The 17,863-nt window shown below is 42.1% G+C and overlaps 1 protein-coding gene and 1 long non-coding RNA gene across 3 annotated transcripts; both read left to right on the top strand.

Moving 5' to 3' along the window:
• Positions 1–427: 427 nt before the first annotated feature.
• Positions 428–2,624, top strand: LOC309512845 (uncharacterized protein; the record flags this gene model as incomplete). Its single annotated transcript, XM_082188568.1, has 2 exons — positions 428–1,050; positions 1,766–2,624. Exons 1-2 carry the CDS (start codon positions 467–469, stop codon positions 2,622–2,624), a joined length of 1,443 nt encoding a protein of 480 aa, XP_082044694.1. The 5' UTR covers positions 428–466.
• Positions 2,625–11,249: 8,625 nt separating this feature from the next.
• LOC309512573 lies at positions 11,250–13,053 on the top strand. 2 transcript variants are annotated; one of them, XR_014211086.1, is made up of 6 exons: positions 11,250–11,285; positions 11,613–11,666; positions 11,857–11,921; positions 11,999–12,060; positions 12,142–12,214; positions 12,462–13,053. It is a non-coding gene; the product is annotated as an uncharacterized lncRNA (long non-coding RNA). The 2 variants fall into 2 exon arrangements; XR_014211087.1 differs by having other exon boundaries at positions 11,256–11,374.
• Positions 13,054–17,863: the final 4,810 nt, after the last annotated feature.

Here is a 17,863-nt window from a genome sequence, read left to right as displayed (position 1 = left end):
ATTCACTACATTGTTGCCAAATTCAGTTCAAACATCACTGCTGTCCTGCTGGTTATTCTACAACACTTTGTAACTCAAGTGTCTTCCTCAACTTTGCAAAATACACATACGTTAGAGAGATCAACACATCTAGTAGTTGGTTGGACAGACATTATGTAGAATCTTAAAGTGCACTGTCTTATTTTATTGGACATACAATATTTTTCAACAAACTGTTCTTTTGTCGATTGTAACAGCATGGCATAACATCAGAGCTATATTCTTTTCGAGGGAGGGAGGAGGGTCAGTTTTCATAGCATATAGCCTCCTCTAGCGGGAACAATAGGCTCTATGCAGCGGGGATTGTGACGTGTTTCCGACTACACTCTCTACTAGGCTAACAGTTTCCGGTTCCGTATTTACATCTGACGGTTAGCGCGACAAACATTTCTGGTTGTTCTTATATCTAGTTTTTGGCAGCTTAACCATGGAGAAAAAGGTTTTCCGATACCAAAAGCTAATGCGACCTAGATCGGAACATTGTTGTGTGCCGTTGTGCGTTGTGTCGGCAAGATACAACTCGACTGTGAGTTTCCATTCATTTCCAGTGGAAGAGGATCTCAGAAAAAAGTGGATCGCGCAGATCAGGAGAGATGACTTCCAAGTCAACAAAAACACAAAGGTGTGTAGCGTTCATTTCAGACATGATGACTTTATGGAAGGGGCTCGTCTGAAACGTCTGAAAAAAGGTGTTTTCCCTACACTGTTTGAGTGGAACCGTCAGGAGCAGCCGCCGAGGTTGAGTGTTTGGGAACGTCGAGAGAGACCGCTGACCCCTGATCCTGACTCGGACGTAGACCAAGAAGATATGGACTTTGATGTGGAGAGGACTGGACATGATTATTGTTCAGTTCCCGAAGCTGCAGCTGTGGACATGGTTCTACATGAAAACGAGGAGTTAAAAAGGGAGATAGAAGATGTACGGAAGCAGTTGGAGCAAACAAAGATCACACACCGCTTTGGTCTCAGGAGATTTGCTGGGTCCGATGAGGACATACGCGTTTATACAAGGTAAGATTATATTGCCTGTGGTAAGCATTTGTAATAGCGTTGCCACTGTCCTGAAAACACTAGTCCACGTTTCTGATAAATATGATTGGAGTTATATACGCTAGCTACACGTAGCCTAGGCAGCCTAAAAGTAGGCTACACTGACCAAAATAATAACAACAACAACGTAGACTAACATAATTATAAGTATGAACACCAGCTGGTGAAACGATTCATCGTGATTAATCACATAAAAAAAAAAAAAAAGTTTGTGTGTACATACACATGCATGTATATATTTAAGAAATAATTGCTTAAATATACTGTATGTATATATCTATATCTATATATATATATATATATATATATATATATATATATATATATATATATATATAATTTGAATTATATATAAATATTTTATATATAAATAACACATTTTTCTTAAAAATATACATGCATGTGTGTTTTTATATATACTAAATAATTATACACAGTACACACACATATATTATGTGTACACAAACATTTATTTTGGATGCGATTAATCGTTTCACAGCCCTAAACAGCAACCAGAGTTAGTTTAATCATATATACCAAATTCCATAATTGTCATGACTCAATATTGCAAGATTGTAGTTCAGCATTCCTATTTTCTAAACTTTAAACTTACTACAAAGCTATGTATAAGTATTTTATGCCATGTGAGAACCAATGCACGTTTCTTTCTTGACAGATTTGCAACATACAACCACCTGATGGCCTTCTGGGAACTGATTGAACCGGCAACTCACAGGATGATTCGTGTCACCAATTCCAAAGTCTTCAAGGAGCCTGGAAACACTCGGGCACTTCCTGCAATAGATGAGTTCTTCCTGTTCTTGATGCATCTTGCTTTGGGCCTCAAGCAAAGGGACCTTGGTCATCGGTTTCAAGTACATCAGACCACTGTAAGCCGCATCGTAACAACCTGGGCCAACTTCCTGTACTTTGTCCTGGGGTCAGTGTGCATTTGGATGCCAAAAGAGAAAGTACGAGCCCATCTGCCAGAAGAATTCCATCAATTTCGAGACACACAGGTTATTCTGGATTGTACAGAGATCCGCTGCCAAACACCTTCCTCTTTGCTACTACAAAGTGAGGTCTTTTCAAATTACAAGTCTCACTGCACCTTCAAAGCTTTAGTAGGAATGGCACCTCATGGTGCAATAACATTTGTTTCTGCACTGTATGCAGGGTCTATTAGTGACCGGGAGCTGTTCAAACAGTCAGGGATCATTAACCTTCTTACCCCTGACATGGCCATCATGGTGGATAAGGGCTTCTTAATTGATAGCCTAGTGCCATGTAAAATCCACCGGCCTGTTTTCCTGACCAATGGAAAACAAATGTCAGCTGATGAAGTGACGCACACTCAGTCTGTGGCTAGGCTCAGGGTACATGTTGAACGTCTTATCCGTCGTGTTAAAGAGCATAAGTTGTTTGACACCGTCATCCCCTTGTCCATTTCTGGTAGCATAAACCAACTGTTCACAGTGGCATGTTTGCTTGTGAACTACCAATGTGGACCACTTGTCAAGGCATGGAGCCATTGAGTCTAAAAAGTCTCATCCTTTGTGATATGCTAAGGTTTGTATAAATATTGTACATATACTTTTGTAAATACTATGGATTTCACACTGTTCTGTATTCATACCTCTGATCAACAGACAAAACTAAGACAGTGTTTCCTTATACATATTTTATTATAATTTCATAATACAGAACACAAAAATAACCATAAGAATCGAGAGATATATGTATATACATGTGTAATGTAATATAATAGATAGGTATATATTGTATAAAAATAATAATATATATATATATATATATATATATATATATATATATATATATATAATGCTGTACAAAGATAATGTATATATTAGGGCTGTCAACGAATATTCTAAAGTCGAATATATATTCGAATAGTTTTAAAAAGCAGAAATTCGAACGTAAAAATTAATATTCGAATGTGAATTTCGAATATGGAAAAACACGCCCGCGGAAGCAGAGGCGCGGCTGTCTGCTTTGCGAGTGGGTGCGCTGCCGTGAGGCGTCACCCAGCTAACAAAAAGACGTCCCTAGAACGTCCCTGAACGTCCTCTGCGAACGTCCTCTGGACGTCTTCGTGTAGGGTTCTTTAAACGTTAGCAGGACGTCGCGGGGGACGTTCGCAGGACGTCGCGGGGGACTTTCGCAGGACGTTTGCAGGACCGTCGTGCGACGTCCCGAGGGACCTTCGTGGGACGTTTGGAAAACATTCGGTGACCTTTACAGAACGTTCATTAGAAGTCCTTTTAACATCCTTTTTTATTTTATTTTACTTGGCTAACCAAAGAAAACAGACACGTTGTAAGGAACAAAGTATTTATTTGAACAATTGTAAAGGTGTTGTGCTCTTTCCGTGTGTGTGTGTGTGTGTGTGTGTGTGTGTGTGTGTGTGTGTGTCTTCAAACGCGCTTGCAGCTACGTGTGTCTCGGTCGGTCAGCTGTGGGGTTAGTCCGTTGGCAATTATTCCCCCTGGCATCTAAAACAACAAAATTAACACATTCAGTAGTGCTATGATTTTATATGTCTATATGAATATGTGAAATATAACGTCGTCTCATTTCAGCAACATTTAGCAGCTAACGTTAGTTTCGTAGTGTTAGCATAACGGTTAGCAGTGGTACACGGCGGACAACTTCAGCAAACGTTTTAAAAAGTCAAAATTTCATAATATGTAATGATGTATAGTGTTTACGATAACTAATGTATACTAATCTAAAAATTAAAAATACCTTTAAGACAGACGAAAGGGAAAACACAAGGCCGCGTCTGAGGAGGACCGTCAACTGTCACTACAGCTGAGCGTTGCCATGGAGACATGGATACATGCTGCGTGCATAATGAATGACGTCACTCGCTTAGGTGCATTTGATCATAGATAGGCTATGCATTTGATCGTAACTTGCTGCCAAAATTATAGTGTGTAGCTATATGACACTTTTTTTTGTTATTTGAAATGCAATGTGCTATCAGTCTTAAGTGCAATAATTAGAATAATATTTTTCCTAAAATAACTTATTTTGAATAAAACCAGTCCTTCAATCGCCTGACCAACATTTTTACAGGTAGCCTAAATTAGGATACATTTGTCTTATCTGTGTTATTTTCCACTTTCTTTCCAGCATGTGCTATAAATAATATTTTTACTATAGTTTATTTTCAGTTATAAAACTATAACCTCAATCTGCAAAACAAAAACCATGTTTTTTAGATAAAATCCATTATCACAGTTAATTTAATGGATAAACAAATCCCCTTTTAAATCCAATATGGGTTTATATTTTAGTTTAATCAGTCATTTGTCTGAGTTGCAAGATGTCCGGTCTAATGATAAAAATCAAAGGCATGGGCGACTGGATTGTGTGTTGTCATGGAAATGGCATGTGAGGGAGACGTTCGCAAACTGGCACGGATAAATGTCCTCAGAACGTCCATCAGTGAACGTTCCAAAGCGGACCAGATGCGGACGTCCTCCGAAGGTCCGCTCGGGAACGTTCCAAAGCGGACCAAATGCGGACGTCCCCCGAAGGTCCGCTCGGGAACGTTCCAAAGTGGACCAAATGCGGACGTCCCCCGAAGGTCCGCTCGGGAACGTTACAAAGCGGACCAAATGCGGACGTCCTCCGAACGTCCGCTCGGGAACGTTACAAAGCGGACCTAATGCGGACCTAAGGGGACGTTCAAAACGTCCGGGGGACGTCCCCTGTTTGCTGGGCAGGGACAGGTCACACGGGTCGCACTGTCTAGCACAGCGTCACTGCTGAAAGTTGACTTATGGAAGATGGCAGAAAGTGCAGAGCCCAACTCGACCGCAGCAGAGAAAGTGATTTTAACCCCCCAAAATCTAAAAAGCCATGTCTGGAAGTACTTTGGATTTTGGTCGGTAGAAGGTAAAATTGTGGAGCCGCGAGATAAAGTAGTATGCAAGCTATGTAAGATACAGCTAGCATACCATTCGACCACTAGCAACATGAAGTCACATCTCGAAAATGTGCACCCAAATGAGCATGGCATAATGACAATTATTTTTTTATTTTTTTATACAAGCACCAAGAATGTTTTTTTAATAGCACTTTATTTTTTATGAACCTAAACGGAAATGTTCCATGTTTACCACAGCACAGCTCGCTCGGAGCTTTCAATGTCGGTTCTATACTGTAAAACTTCAATTAATGTTAATAAATTTGTTTCAATCACTGAATGAAGCCTGCTATATTTGGGACAAGAGTCGCGACCTTAAATTGCTTGCACAAAACTCTTGATCAGCACTCAACATGTGCTTATTGTTGTTGTTAATTTAAACTGTTATGCGCAGAGAGAGCGCGAGGGCGAGAGAGGGAGAGAGTGCCTGCGATTGAGGTCTGCGGTCTTGGCCATTAGTTTATTTACTTGGTTTTGTGTTGGTAATACATTGTCAAATATGTTTAAACTTAAATTAACTACCTACACAAGTAGTTATGTATCTCTTTGTATTAATTTGTCCTTATTGATGTAATGCGCGTCATTGACAAAATGCGCAACCAGATGTTCGAATAGTTCGAATATTCGTGTGTTCTCTTTCATAGGTTCACTCAACGCTGCGGATAGCGCAGTGGGATATTCTCCGAATGTGCCGATTGTCTGAAGCCCTATAGAATCACGCCAATTCATTGGCTGATGGCGCCCGCGCAGTCTGGCTCCGCCCCGACGCTCTTACGTCGCATCATTACATATTCGCGTGCGCCATCTGCTCCTCAGATTTCTCTGCCTTCAGAACGAAGCGGTCACGTTTGCCCTTCGCTCGTGATTTTTCTGAGCTCAAAAAAAAAATACGACTTCTGGATTATTCTCGGCGCTTCTACGACTGTTCAAGCGGAACTCTGTTTCTCCTTACGGTGAAGTTGCCATGGAATACCGACGCTGTACTCCGCCATGTGCTCGTTACATCGCTGACGACGACCCACACAGTAAGTGTGTTAAATGTTTGGGTTTTTCACATGCGCGCGAGGCAGTCATAGGATCGTCTAAATGCAAATTCTGTGAAAATTTGTTGCTCAGAACCCTCAAATCGCGGCTCGCGGTTTTTGAGAGGCAATCATTCGTCTCCCCCTGTCGCGCTCCCGAGGCCGCTCGAGGATCCGCGACTTGGGGTTCGGATGTAGAGCTTGAGGATGTGGAGTTCGAGCAGACGAGCCCCGCTCTTTCTCTCCCTCCCTCCCCTCGGCACGCGCGAGGCATGCCAGTCGAATTTTCGCACGATTATTTGCGCCCCAGCCCGGGAGCACGCGACCCGGTTTCTTTCGGGCTGGAGGATGTACTTTTTACCGAGGCTTCCGACTCCGAGGATTTCGGGCCTCCTCTCACCGACGAGGTTATCCCGCCGAGCGGCCAGGAAGCGCGGCCTACTGCGGCCTACGCGGAGCTCGTTGACGTACTTTCGCGCGCTACGGAGAAGCTCGCTATTGATTGGCCCGACGAGCCCCGCGAATCTCAGTCGTCGAAACTCGACGAGAGACTTCTCAGTGGCCCTAATTCTAGGCCTCAACGGAGAAAGCTGCCATTTTTCAGTGATCTGCATCACGAGATTTCCAGATCCTGGAAGCAGCCTTTCTCTGCGCGCCTCACTAATGCGGCAGCTGCTGATTTCACCAACCTAGTAGGTTCTGTGGAACAGGGCTATTCCGCCATTCCGGCGATTGAGGAGACTTTAGCCGACCATCTTGCTCCGTCGTCTGTGCCGTCCTGGAAGTCGCGCCCCCTCCTCCCCTCTAAAGCATGTAGGACTACTTCCTCTCTCATTGGGAAATCCTACATGGCGGCTGGGCAGGCAGGCATGACCCTGCACACTATGGCCATTCTTCAGGCCTACCAAGCGGACGTCCTGAAGGAAATGGACGAGGGCGACGGCGTGACCCCCGAAGCGGTCAAGGAGCTTCGTAAGGCTACGGATTTAGCCTTAAGAGCCACCAAACATACTGCACGCGCCATAGGTCGCTCTATGGCTGGTTCCGTTGCGGTGGAACGCCACTTGTGGCTTAATCTCACGGAGATCCGTGACAAGGAGAAGGTTTTCCTCTTGGACGCCCCCATTTCTCAAACGGGGTTGTTTGGTGAGGCGGTCAACACAGTGGTTGAGAAATTCCGCTCCTCCAAATCCCAATCAGCCGCGTTCAGACAGTTCATGCCCAGGAGGGTTAGGGAACCTTCTGCTCCCTCCCCTGTTCGACCCAGAGAACGTCCCTCTTATAGACCGGAGTTCTCTTCCAGGAGGAGCGAACCGGTGCATCCCCCACCTACACAGGTTTGGGGAGCCCGCGGTCGCCCATTTCCCCGTCAACGGCCTCACAAGCGCCTCCAGTTGAAGCGGTCCGACAAACCGACCGCTCCGGCGGCCCAGAGCCGTTCCTGACCCTCCGGTCGGAAAAAGGAGAGCTCCTCTGCTTCCTCAAGGTTGGGACAGACCGCGCAAGCGTTTCTGCCCACCTCCCAGCTCTCCTTTCCTTGCCCTGTCACCTTCGCCACTCAGAGTGTCTCGAAGTGCAGGCCATTTTTCACCATCTCTACTCAGCCCGGCGCGGGAGGAAGGAGACGCTTTTTGCTTTCTCCCCTCACCCCCGACACTCTCTATAACTGCCGGTCGCATCCTCGGAGGCACTTTTTGTTCTCCTCCGGAGCAGGCAGACCTGGTCACCATGACCCCAGCATCGATGCCTCCCATCACGTGCCAGGACGCCAAGGGCTCTCCTGCACAGTCAACTTCTCTACCCCACGAACGTCAACACGGCACCCTCACTCAGGTATGTCGTCTGCATTACAACATCCCTCTTCCTCTTTCACATTTCTTTCAAGAATGGGAGCGCTTACCAGGGGTATCGTCTTGGGTTCTCCGCACAGTTCGGTTCGGCTACACTCTTCAGTTTTGCCGCAATCCCCCCTGTTTCAACGGGGTCTTTCCTACTGTAGTGGACAGCGCCACTCAGGCTTCTGTACTTCAGCAGGAAATTTCATCCCTCCTTCTCAAAGGAGCAATAGAGGAGGTTCCTTCAGGAGAAACCGAACGGGGCTTTTACAGCCGTTATTTCCTGGTCCCGAAGAAGGGCGGCGGTTTGCGTCCCATCCTGGACCTCCGCCGACTGAACTTCGCCCTTTACAAAGGGAAATTCAAGATGTTGACGCTGAAAGCTATCATATCTCAGATTCGGCCAGGGGATTGGTTCGTGACAGTAGACCTAAAGGATGCTTACTTTCACATCCAGGTTGTACGGCGACACAGGCAGTTCCTCAGGTTCGCCTTTGGAGAAAGAGCGTTCCAGTACAGGGTCCTTCCCTTCGGCCTCGCTCTGGCCCCGAGGACATTCACGAAGTGTATGGATGCAGCTCTGGCCCCATTGCGGCTCCAGGGCATCCGTATTCTAAATTACCTGGACGATTGGCTCATTTTAGCCCAGTCCAGGGAACTAGTGACCCACCACAGCGACATCGTCCTGAGTCATATCCAGTCTCTCGGTTTGAGGTTGAACTCGGAGAAGAGTGTTCTTGCTCCGGCTCAAAGCACCATTTTCTTGGGGGTGAACATGGATTCCGTTCTCATGCAGGCCCGCTTGGCTCCTGCACGGATTTCCAGTCTGACGACATGCTTGGCCCGTTTTTCGCTAGGCCATCATGTGTCTGTGGGCACTTGCCGCAGGATGCTGGGCCTAATGGCTGCGGCCTCCTCTGTGCTACCGCTGGGCCTGCTCCACATGAGACCCTTCATGTGGTGGATGAAGCTCTCAGGGGTTCGGCCCTCCGGGCCAACCCTTCGTCTACTGAAGGTATCGCGCAGTTGCTTTCGAGCCCTGTCAGTTTGGCGGGACCCTCTTTTTCTTCGGAAAGGGGTCAGCATGGGTACGGTATTTCGTCGTCAAATGATTACGACGGATGCCTCTCTCACCGGCTGGGGAGCGGTTTTCGAGGGCAGACCAGCGTGTGGGGTCTGGACTGGCGAGACTCTCTCTTGGCACATAAACTGCCTGGAGTTAAGAGCCGTTTTTCTGGCTCTGCATCATTTTCTCCCTCTTCTGGAAGGACACCATGTAATTGTCAGAACAGACAACATGGCAGTGGTGTCTCATGTGAACCGGCAGGGGGGTTCTCGGTCGCGCACCCTAGACAGGCATGCGCGTCACCTTCTCCTGTGGTCTCAGAGCAGATTCCTGTCTCTGAGAGCAGTTCATGTCCCAGGGGTTCTGAACCTCGCAGCAGATCTTCTATCGAGGCAGAAACTCAGATCGGGAGAATGGATGTTGAACCGCCAGACGGTGGCCCTGATATGGGAGGTTTTCGGAGAAGCGGAAGTGGACCTCTTTGCATGTCAAGAGTCGTCCCAATGCCCGCTTTGGTTCTCCCTGAGTCCCCCGGCTCCATTAGGGATAGATGCGTTTGCTCACCCTTGGCCAACGCAGAAACTCTATGCCTTCCCGCCCATCAAACTGATCCAGGCGGTCTTGGCCAGAGTGAGAGAGAGCGGAGTCCGCCTCCTCCTGGTAGCTCCGTTCTGGCCGTCTCAGCCATGGTTTTCAGAGCTAATTCCTCTGCTGGAATCTTCCCCCTGGAAGATCCCGGTCAGGGAAGACCTGCTGTCCCAACTGCAGGGCAGGATATGGCATCCTCGCCCAGACATATGGAAGCTGTATGTTTGGCCGATCAGAGGCCGTTAGCATTAAGTTCTGATCTCCCAACTGACGTTCAGGAGACCATTGCGAGTGCTAGAGCCCCTTCTACAAGGAGGCTATATTCTTCCAAATGGAAGGTTTTTGAGACATGGTGCTTAGCACATGATAGGAGCCCGGTTAACTGCCCTGTTGGTTCAGTACTGGAATTCCTGCAGGAGAAGTTTGCTTCTGGAGCAGCTGCTACCACTCTCAGAGTTTATGTCGCAGCTATTGCAGCACATAGGGAATCGGACGAGATTCCCCTGGGGAAACTAAGGTTAGTTTCGGCCTTCATGCGTGGGGTTAAGCGCCTGAAACCGGCTCGCTCCCCTAGAGTTCCCTCATGGGACCTTTCTATTGTCCTAGAGGGTTTGACGAAGGCCCCCTTTGAGCCCTTGGAGTCAGCTCCGGAGCGGATTCTGACTCTCAAGGTTTCTCTTTTGTTGGCCTTGTCCTCATTAAAGCGGGTAGGAGACTTACAAGCTCTTTCTGTTAGCGAGTCTTGCTTGGACTTTGCTCCTGGCTTGGTCAAGGTTTCCTTGAGGCCGAGACCAGGGTATGTCCCCAAAGTTCTTTCCACAACTTTCCGCTCGCAGGTGGTTAACCTTAACGCTTTCCACCCTCCTCCATTTTCTTCTGAGGAAGATAGGAAGCTTAACTTGCTCTGCCCAGTTCGTTCTCTTAAGATATATGTAGACCGCTCAGGCGGTTGGAGGAAATCTAACCAGCTTCTGGTTTGCTTCGGTGCTGGCCGCCGTGGGCTTGCTGCATCAAAGCAGAGGATTTCTCACTGGGTCACAGAAGCTATCTCGTTGGCTTACGAGGTGCGTGGCTTGCCTTCACCTCTTAGCATTAGAGCACATTCCACCAGAAGTGTGGCATCTTCTCAAGCTCTTTTTAGAGGAGCACTTTTGGAGGACATTTGTGTTGCGGCAGGCTGGTCCTCTCCGCACACTTTTGTAAGGTTCTATAATTTGGATCTTGACATGACCCCGGGTTCCCAGGTTCTTTCTGTTTGAACTCATCTTGGTCGTTGTCTCATTTATGTACCAGTCATGGAAAGCGCTCTAGCTTGGCGAGTTTGGTAGTCCGTTCCCACTGCGCTATCCGCAGCGTTGAGTGAACCTATGAAAGAGAACGTCTCTGGTTACTTACGTAACCTATGTTCTCTGAATAGGGAACGAGACGCTGCGTTAGCTGCCAAGCTCCTCGCGCTGCTGACAGTTTTCTTTTCGGCAGAGAAATCTGAGGAGCAGATGGCGCACGCGAATATGTAATGATGCGACGTAAGAGCGTCGGGGCGGAGCCAGACTGCGCGGGCGCCATCAGCCAATGAATTGGCGTGATTCTATAGGGCTTCAGACAATCGGCACATTCGGAGAATATCCCACTGCGCTATCCGCAGCGTCTCGTTCCCTATTCAGAGAACATAGGTTACGTAAGTAACCAGAGACGTTTTCACTTCACCGAGAGAGAGACCAGCAAGCAAGGTAAAAAACATTCTGTGTGTGTTGACAGGATTGTGCCCAGTTTAACCTATATTATACTCGTCAACATGGCGGTAACGAACTTTACCACGGTAAACTGCGCTAACGTTTCATTTTACAGACTTTATTAGATTATTGAATTGTCGAGTTAAATGCCAACGAGCAACGCTTAGTTTACATTAACAATACATTAACTAATGTGAAATTCTGTTTTGGTTGTAGATAATGTTAGCCTACTGAAGAGAACCTTTATAGTTTTAGCATTAGTTTGCAAACTATAACATATTATAGTTTTTTTAATGAAATTTAATATTTTATATGTGTTTAAAGGCAACTGCAACAAAGCGCCAATTCACGCCAGTGACTTCTAGCAAGATTACGGAGGTAGGCCATTTGTGATATATTTTTTGAGATAAGTTTGCTGAAATGATTAGCAATAGGCCTATGTGAAAAGTGCTTTGGAGCCACTGGTGCAGACTAGGTACAATATCTTATAAAATCTCTATAAAATTGGCTAACTTTATATCAAATAAGTGACCTTTGCATCATGTCTAACTTTATATTTATTACACAGCAAATGAACCAATCAGAAGATGGACCATTGTCTTTGTTCAGTCTCGCCAGATTAAATGTATCCAGGTAAGCACTTCAGTAAAACTCTCACTAATTCATTCATACCAAATCTAGAATTCTAAACAACTTTGATATTTTATTAGGCAGAAGACTCTCTACCATTGCAGTCCCACCTGACCAGGAAGGTCCTAACATCAGCGCACAGGTGGGTTAACTACTGTAGGAAGGAGAACGATCATCACTCAGTGATTTCTTGCATGTGTATTTGTGTATTTGTCTCAAACAGGATTGGGCTAAAATCATCGATTTCAGTCTTTCTCTCTATGGATCTCAGCATTTTTGGAGAGAATTTAGGATTTGTAAGTATTAAAATTTAATCTGGCATAATTTAATTTAGTTATTTTGTATGCTATTTATTGACAAAAGCTGTTCACAAATATATATTCTTAAGTTTTTGTGAAAATAATAATATAATTTTTTAAAAAGGAGGTTAAAAATAATTTGACACTAATATTTTCTCTCTCTCTCTCTCTCTCTCTCTCTCTCTCTCTCTCTCTCTCTCTCTCTCTCTCTCTCTCTCTCTCTCTCTCTCTCTCTCATATATAGTGTTGGAACCGGGATCTCCTCTGCTCTGAAGGACTGAGTACATTAGTGTTTGTGGACTCGCATGCAGACCAGGGAACATTCTGATGTTGTCAATCAAGTTCTGAACAGGAACCAATCTTTGGAGAAGTTCATTTATTCAAAGGTGGACAAAACCATTGTGTGGCTTTTTAAAGATTATTTTGATGATGATTTTTACTTCTATGTTGTAGAAAAGATGGAGGAGTAGACAGTCAGACATTGATAATAAAAATAAATGTTTCTTGAGCACCAAAGAGACTTCTTTCAAAAACATTAAGACAATTAAATACTTCTTTTGGCCACCAGTGCACATGAATCCAACAAATGTTTGTAAATAAGTGAAATTATTTTTTAGGTGGGGTTATGTGTCATGTAGTTTATTTATTTACAGGGGCAATGCACATTAATAAACATAAATGTAAACGTGCCAGAATTAGCCCAAAAGGCAATTTTTCATCTGTAGACCCTTGACAGAATGTTAAAAGGACACCCTAAAAACAGAGACAGAGCATCACACATATACACATCATATAAGAAAAAAAATGAATAATAGTAATTACAAAAAAAACAAATTCACACACAACCAGAGAAATCACTATTAAAATACAAAATAAACGTGAATTATCTAAAACAAAGTAAACATGAGAGAAAGGAAAGAGAAAGAGAAAGATGGCAACAGAAGAGAGCAACATAGCCCAGAACAATTAGTACAAAGAAGTCTATTGTCAAGAATACAATACTAATGTTGACAGTGCTGAATTGTCAGTAACCATTTTTTAAGATGAGACTGAAAAGAGCCAAAAGCATGTAATCCTCTAATTGTTGATGGGACGGAGTTCCATTCCCTTGCAGCTTTGACCGAAAATACAGACTGGCTAAAGTTACTTCTTTTGAGAGGGATAATACAGTCCCCTCTTTCCCCACCCCTTGTAAATCGGTGAGCAGTTGTTCTTATATTCACAAACTGTTTTAGTGGTGAAGACAGGCTATGTATAGTCTTAAACATCAGACATATATATACATATTTGATCAAGTTATCCCAGCTTAGCAAGTTGTATTTTTTTAATATTGAGCAGTGATGAAACCGAACTGATTTCTTATCAAGAGTTTTTAGTGATTGTTTATACAAAGACTCTAGTGGTTTCAGAGTAGTAATACTAGCTCGCGACCAAGTAGTTAAACAATACGAAATATGAGAAATAATCATGGAATGCATATACATCAAAGCGGCATCAGACGACATATAATCACAAATAAATCTAGAATTTGATAAACTAAATCTGACCCGGTTACAGACCTTTTTAACCTGTGCCTTAAATGAAAGTTTGGAATCAATCAGAATACCAAGGTACTTATATTCAGATACAACTTGTAATCTTTGCCCTGATACAAATACATCTGGCCAGTGTTCGAATTGTGTCAAAGCTCTTGTCAAAAAACAAAAACAAAAAAAAACTAATAATATACATATTTGTATTTATTTATTTAATATAGCCTAATAATATAATTTCATTTACTTGTGCATTTCATTTACTTAGGCATTTTATTTCATTAAAAAACTAATTTATCTTGAATGTAGTTACATAACCCTTTCATATTTTCAAGCGGACGTTGTCATAGTTGGGTAAACTTCTATAGTGGTGAATGAGAGACTACATTAAATATATGTTTTGTCACAATAGTGTTTCTACAAGAGGGAAAAAACAGAAAGAATTTTATACGATTACGATGCTGATGACCATTAATCAATTTCGATCTCTTGATTCACTATCAATTCACATGAATAGGCCTACTGTACTTACTTTTCTTGGGTTAAATTCAATATTTTCTTTCATTAATTAATATTCACTTGTGTGTGCTTATACGAGTATCTTTTTAAAATGTATCATTTGAAAATCTAGTGTTTGATCATGTCTAAATATTTATTCAAATGTAAAACCTAAAAATAAGTAAGTAGTTATGACCTGCAATACTCTTTTGAGCAACTAGACTTGATACATGTATATTTATTAGAGTGGGTAAACAATGGCATTGCAAATGGAAATTATTATTTTTCTGGCCACAAAATGACTTTAATTTGCCTCTTTGCATTGAATTTAAAACCCTTTTCTCCATTTAACCTTAAATACTACACTAATTGTATTAGGCTATACATAATAACGGCAAATAGGATGCAATTCATAACAAAAACGCTTGATCTGCATATTTGTCTTCGGCGTAATAATCAATGTGTGTCTCACGCACAATTCGTGAGAGTTAGCAACCCTGCTTTGTCATCGTTGACACACAAAAAAAAGCCTTCACCTGATGAACATTTTCATCAGTAATAATGTCCTTAATTAAATTAACACTGTTTTTGAGCAGTTAAGGTTACTAGATTTAAAATTATTTGTTTAATTCAGAATGGGTGCAGTGCTAGCTCCAAACAAGATTCTATTTTTCTCAGAATTACGTTAGATGGCTAATTACAACTAACAATCCGATAATGAGCTAGCATCATAAGATAAAAAAACAACTATTGACAGACCAAGATTATAATAAAAGTGACTGTCCGATTCTAAGATAAACACTTATTCAGTAGCAGTAAATTAGGTTTACCAAACAATCATAAAACAAAGAAATATTATCTTACCGTCATAGTGAGGTAAAATAATGAGGAAGGATCACTCTGCCAGCCAATCACACAGCGACGTCGCGCCCGCAGTCTGTAAATTCCTTCAGAAAACAGCGTGTGGCGCACTTGAGCGTATTTTCAGACGCACATCTAATTTGAAGTAGCTTTTTATGGGAGCGGCAGCGCAATACTTTGATAAAAAATAGATAGGGCTATGTCAAATATTGTTTCTATTTTAGTTTTAAAGAAAAACCAGGGGACCCCCCAAGGTAATTTTTTTGGGCCTTATGGGGGGTCCCTTGATGCTTATGGGGGGTCCCGGACTCCCCCAGCCCCCCCTCAATTCGAACACTGCATCTGGCACTATACTTAAATTCTTAGTTTTGCTGATAAACATACACACTGTTTTAGAGATGTTTAACTGTAAGCAGCATTGTTCTAGCCAAGCTGCAACATGAACCAGGGATTCTGTAAGTTCATTTGCAACTTGTGACACACTACCATGTATATAAATAACAGTGTCATCTGCATACATTTGAATGTTAGTGTTAGGACAGACAGATGGAAGATCATTGATGTACAACGTAAAAAGTAAAGGACCCAAAATAGATCCCTGTGGAACACCAGTGGATATACTTAGAGGAGCTGACTTATAATTCTGTATACTAACATACTGTGTGCGACCTGACAAGTATGATTCGATCCATCTCAACGTATGTGGAGAGAAATTAAAACGTAGAAATTTAGACAACAGAATTCTGTGGTTTACGGTGTCAAAGGCCTTCCTGACCCTTAGAGTAAGGGCTTGTTCACCTGTATTAACTGTATAAATTTCTGTATACTTAGGGGAAAAACATTGTGTAATTGTGACTACCGAGTCAACAAAATAATAATTTAGTGCTTCGGCTACATCAGCTGGATTATTAGTCAGCTAACCATCAATTCAAGTGATGACCTATCTTTTCTTTTGTCACCTTTTAAGTAGCTCAATTTATTCCAGATTGTTTTTGAATTACCTCTAGCCTCATTAATTATCCTCAGAAAAAAATCAGCCTTTGCTTTTCTCAACGACTTTACCACCTTGTTCCGTAACATAGCGAAATGTTGTCTATCATGACTAAACTTTGATCTGTTTGCTGTTTTTAAAGCAAGATCCCGTTTTTTCATTAATTTTAAGATATCAGAATTAATCCAAGGGACAGTATATATTTTTTTTTTAGGATTAAGTTTAAAGCTGAAATCATTAATAGTGCTCTCTAATGTTTTGGAAAATATTTGACTATCTTCGTCCTGATCTTTTCCGATTAATAAATCCTCCCATTCAATCTGATGAACTGCCTTTCTGAAATCATCTAGTTTACGTTTTGCAATGCCATAAGAGTCATATTTCCTTCTGAATGAATTGAATCTCTTGCTAGATAATTTTCTGGCCACTAGAATCAAATTGTGATCAGAAAGGCCTGTTAACATATTAAAAGTTTTTAAAATTCTCTCTGCTCGGTTACTAAAAATTAAATCAATTTGAGAACTTGTTGAATTAGTTATTCTTGTAGGCCCGTTAATCATTTGCTTCAGATCAATTTCTGACGGTTTTATCTTCCCAATTGATATTAAAGTCTCCCATTATAATAACTTCTTTGTTGAAATCACACTGCTTTAGTAATTGTTTCAAATTTTCATAAAAACTAATATTAGAAGATGGTGGGCGATAAATTACAATTAATACAAAATACATTTGTGGTGATAATATAAGGTTCAGACCAATACATTCCAAGTCCATACAATTAGCCCAGGCAATTTCATTACACTGGATGGTAGTTTTCATCAATATGGTATGTTCTTTCCACGTGCCATGTTCTTATGACAATTCACAATATGGTATGTATTGTGAAAAGAACTGTGTTTTGTCCTGTGTTGGACATTTCCTTTTTGACTGCTTAAAAATGTATTTATATTCTGCAGTTTTATGAATGTAATGGTTGATATTTCATTATAATAATTGTATAAGCTAAACAACCAATGACTCTACATTTATTTAGTCAAATGCTAATGTTTTGTTTATGATTTTATGTATGTTTTTAACAATGTGTGCAGAGAAGGACAGCACATAATGTGTTAATTTAACACGTTTACACATCTTTGTGCTAACCTTTCTGAGATATTTACTTTGTTAAAATCATTAACACAATGAATGAGTTAAAATTAACACAAAAAACGTTATCCCTAAACTCACCCATTAATGTGTAAACATTTCACACATAATTTCCAGCATTGGCATTCTGTTTATTTTGTGATATATATGAAATGTTTTAAATAAAAAAAATTGTATTTTGTGATTACTGTCTAATTGGTTTGTATGTCAGTAGTACTTATGTAGGATAAAAATAAAATTAATCATATATCAAAATTATGAAATCTAATTTATATTTAGTACAAATAAAAATAATTACAGTAGTGTACTGATTGCTTCGTTTTGACAGTAATACACTGTATTACACAATTACAGTACCATTTACTGTAAAACTGAAATACGGTTTGGTACTGTAACTCTTAATTACAGTAACTTACTGGCAACAGTGTTGCCAGTAAGTTACTGTAAAAAACCCTTGAAAAGTCTAACAGTGTAGAACGTCCCTGAACGTCCTCTGCGAACGTCCTCTGGACATCTTCGTGTAGGGTTCTTTAAACGTTAGCAGGACGTCGCGGGGGACGTTTGCAGGACTGTCGTGCGACGTCCCGAGGGACCTTCATGGGACGTTTGGAAAACATT

The sequence above is a fragment of the Leuciscus leuciscus genome (genome assembly GCF_965113295.1).
Source record: "Leuciscus leuciscus genome assembly, chromosome: 13".
In the NCBI taxonomy this organism is placed as follows: domain Eukaryota; kingdom Metazoa; phylum Chordata; class Actinopteri; order Cypriniformes; family Leuciscidae; genus Leuciscus; species Leuciscus leuciscus.
The sequence above is the reverse complement of the archived record's forward strand: the minus strand, read 5'-3'. Positions and strand labels throughout refer to the sequence as shown.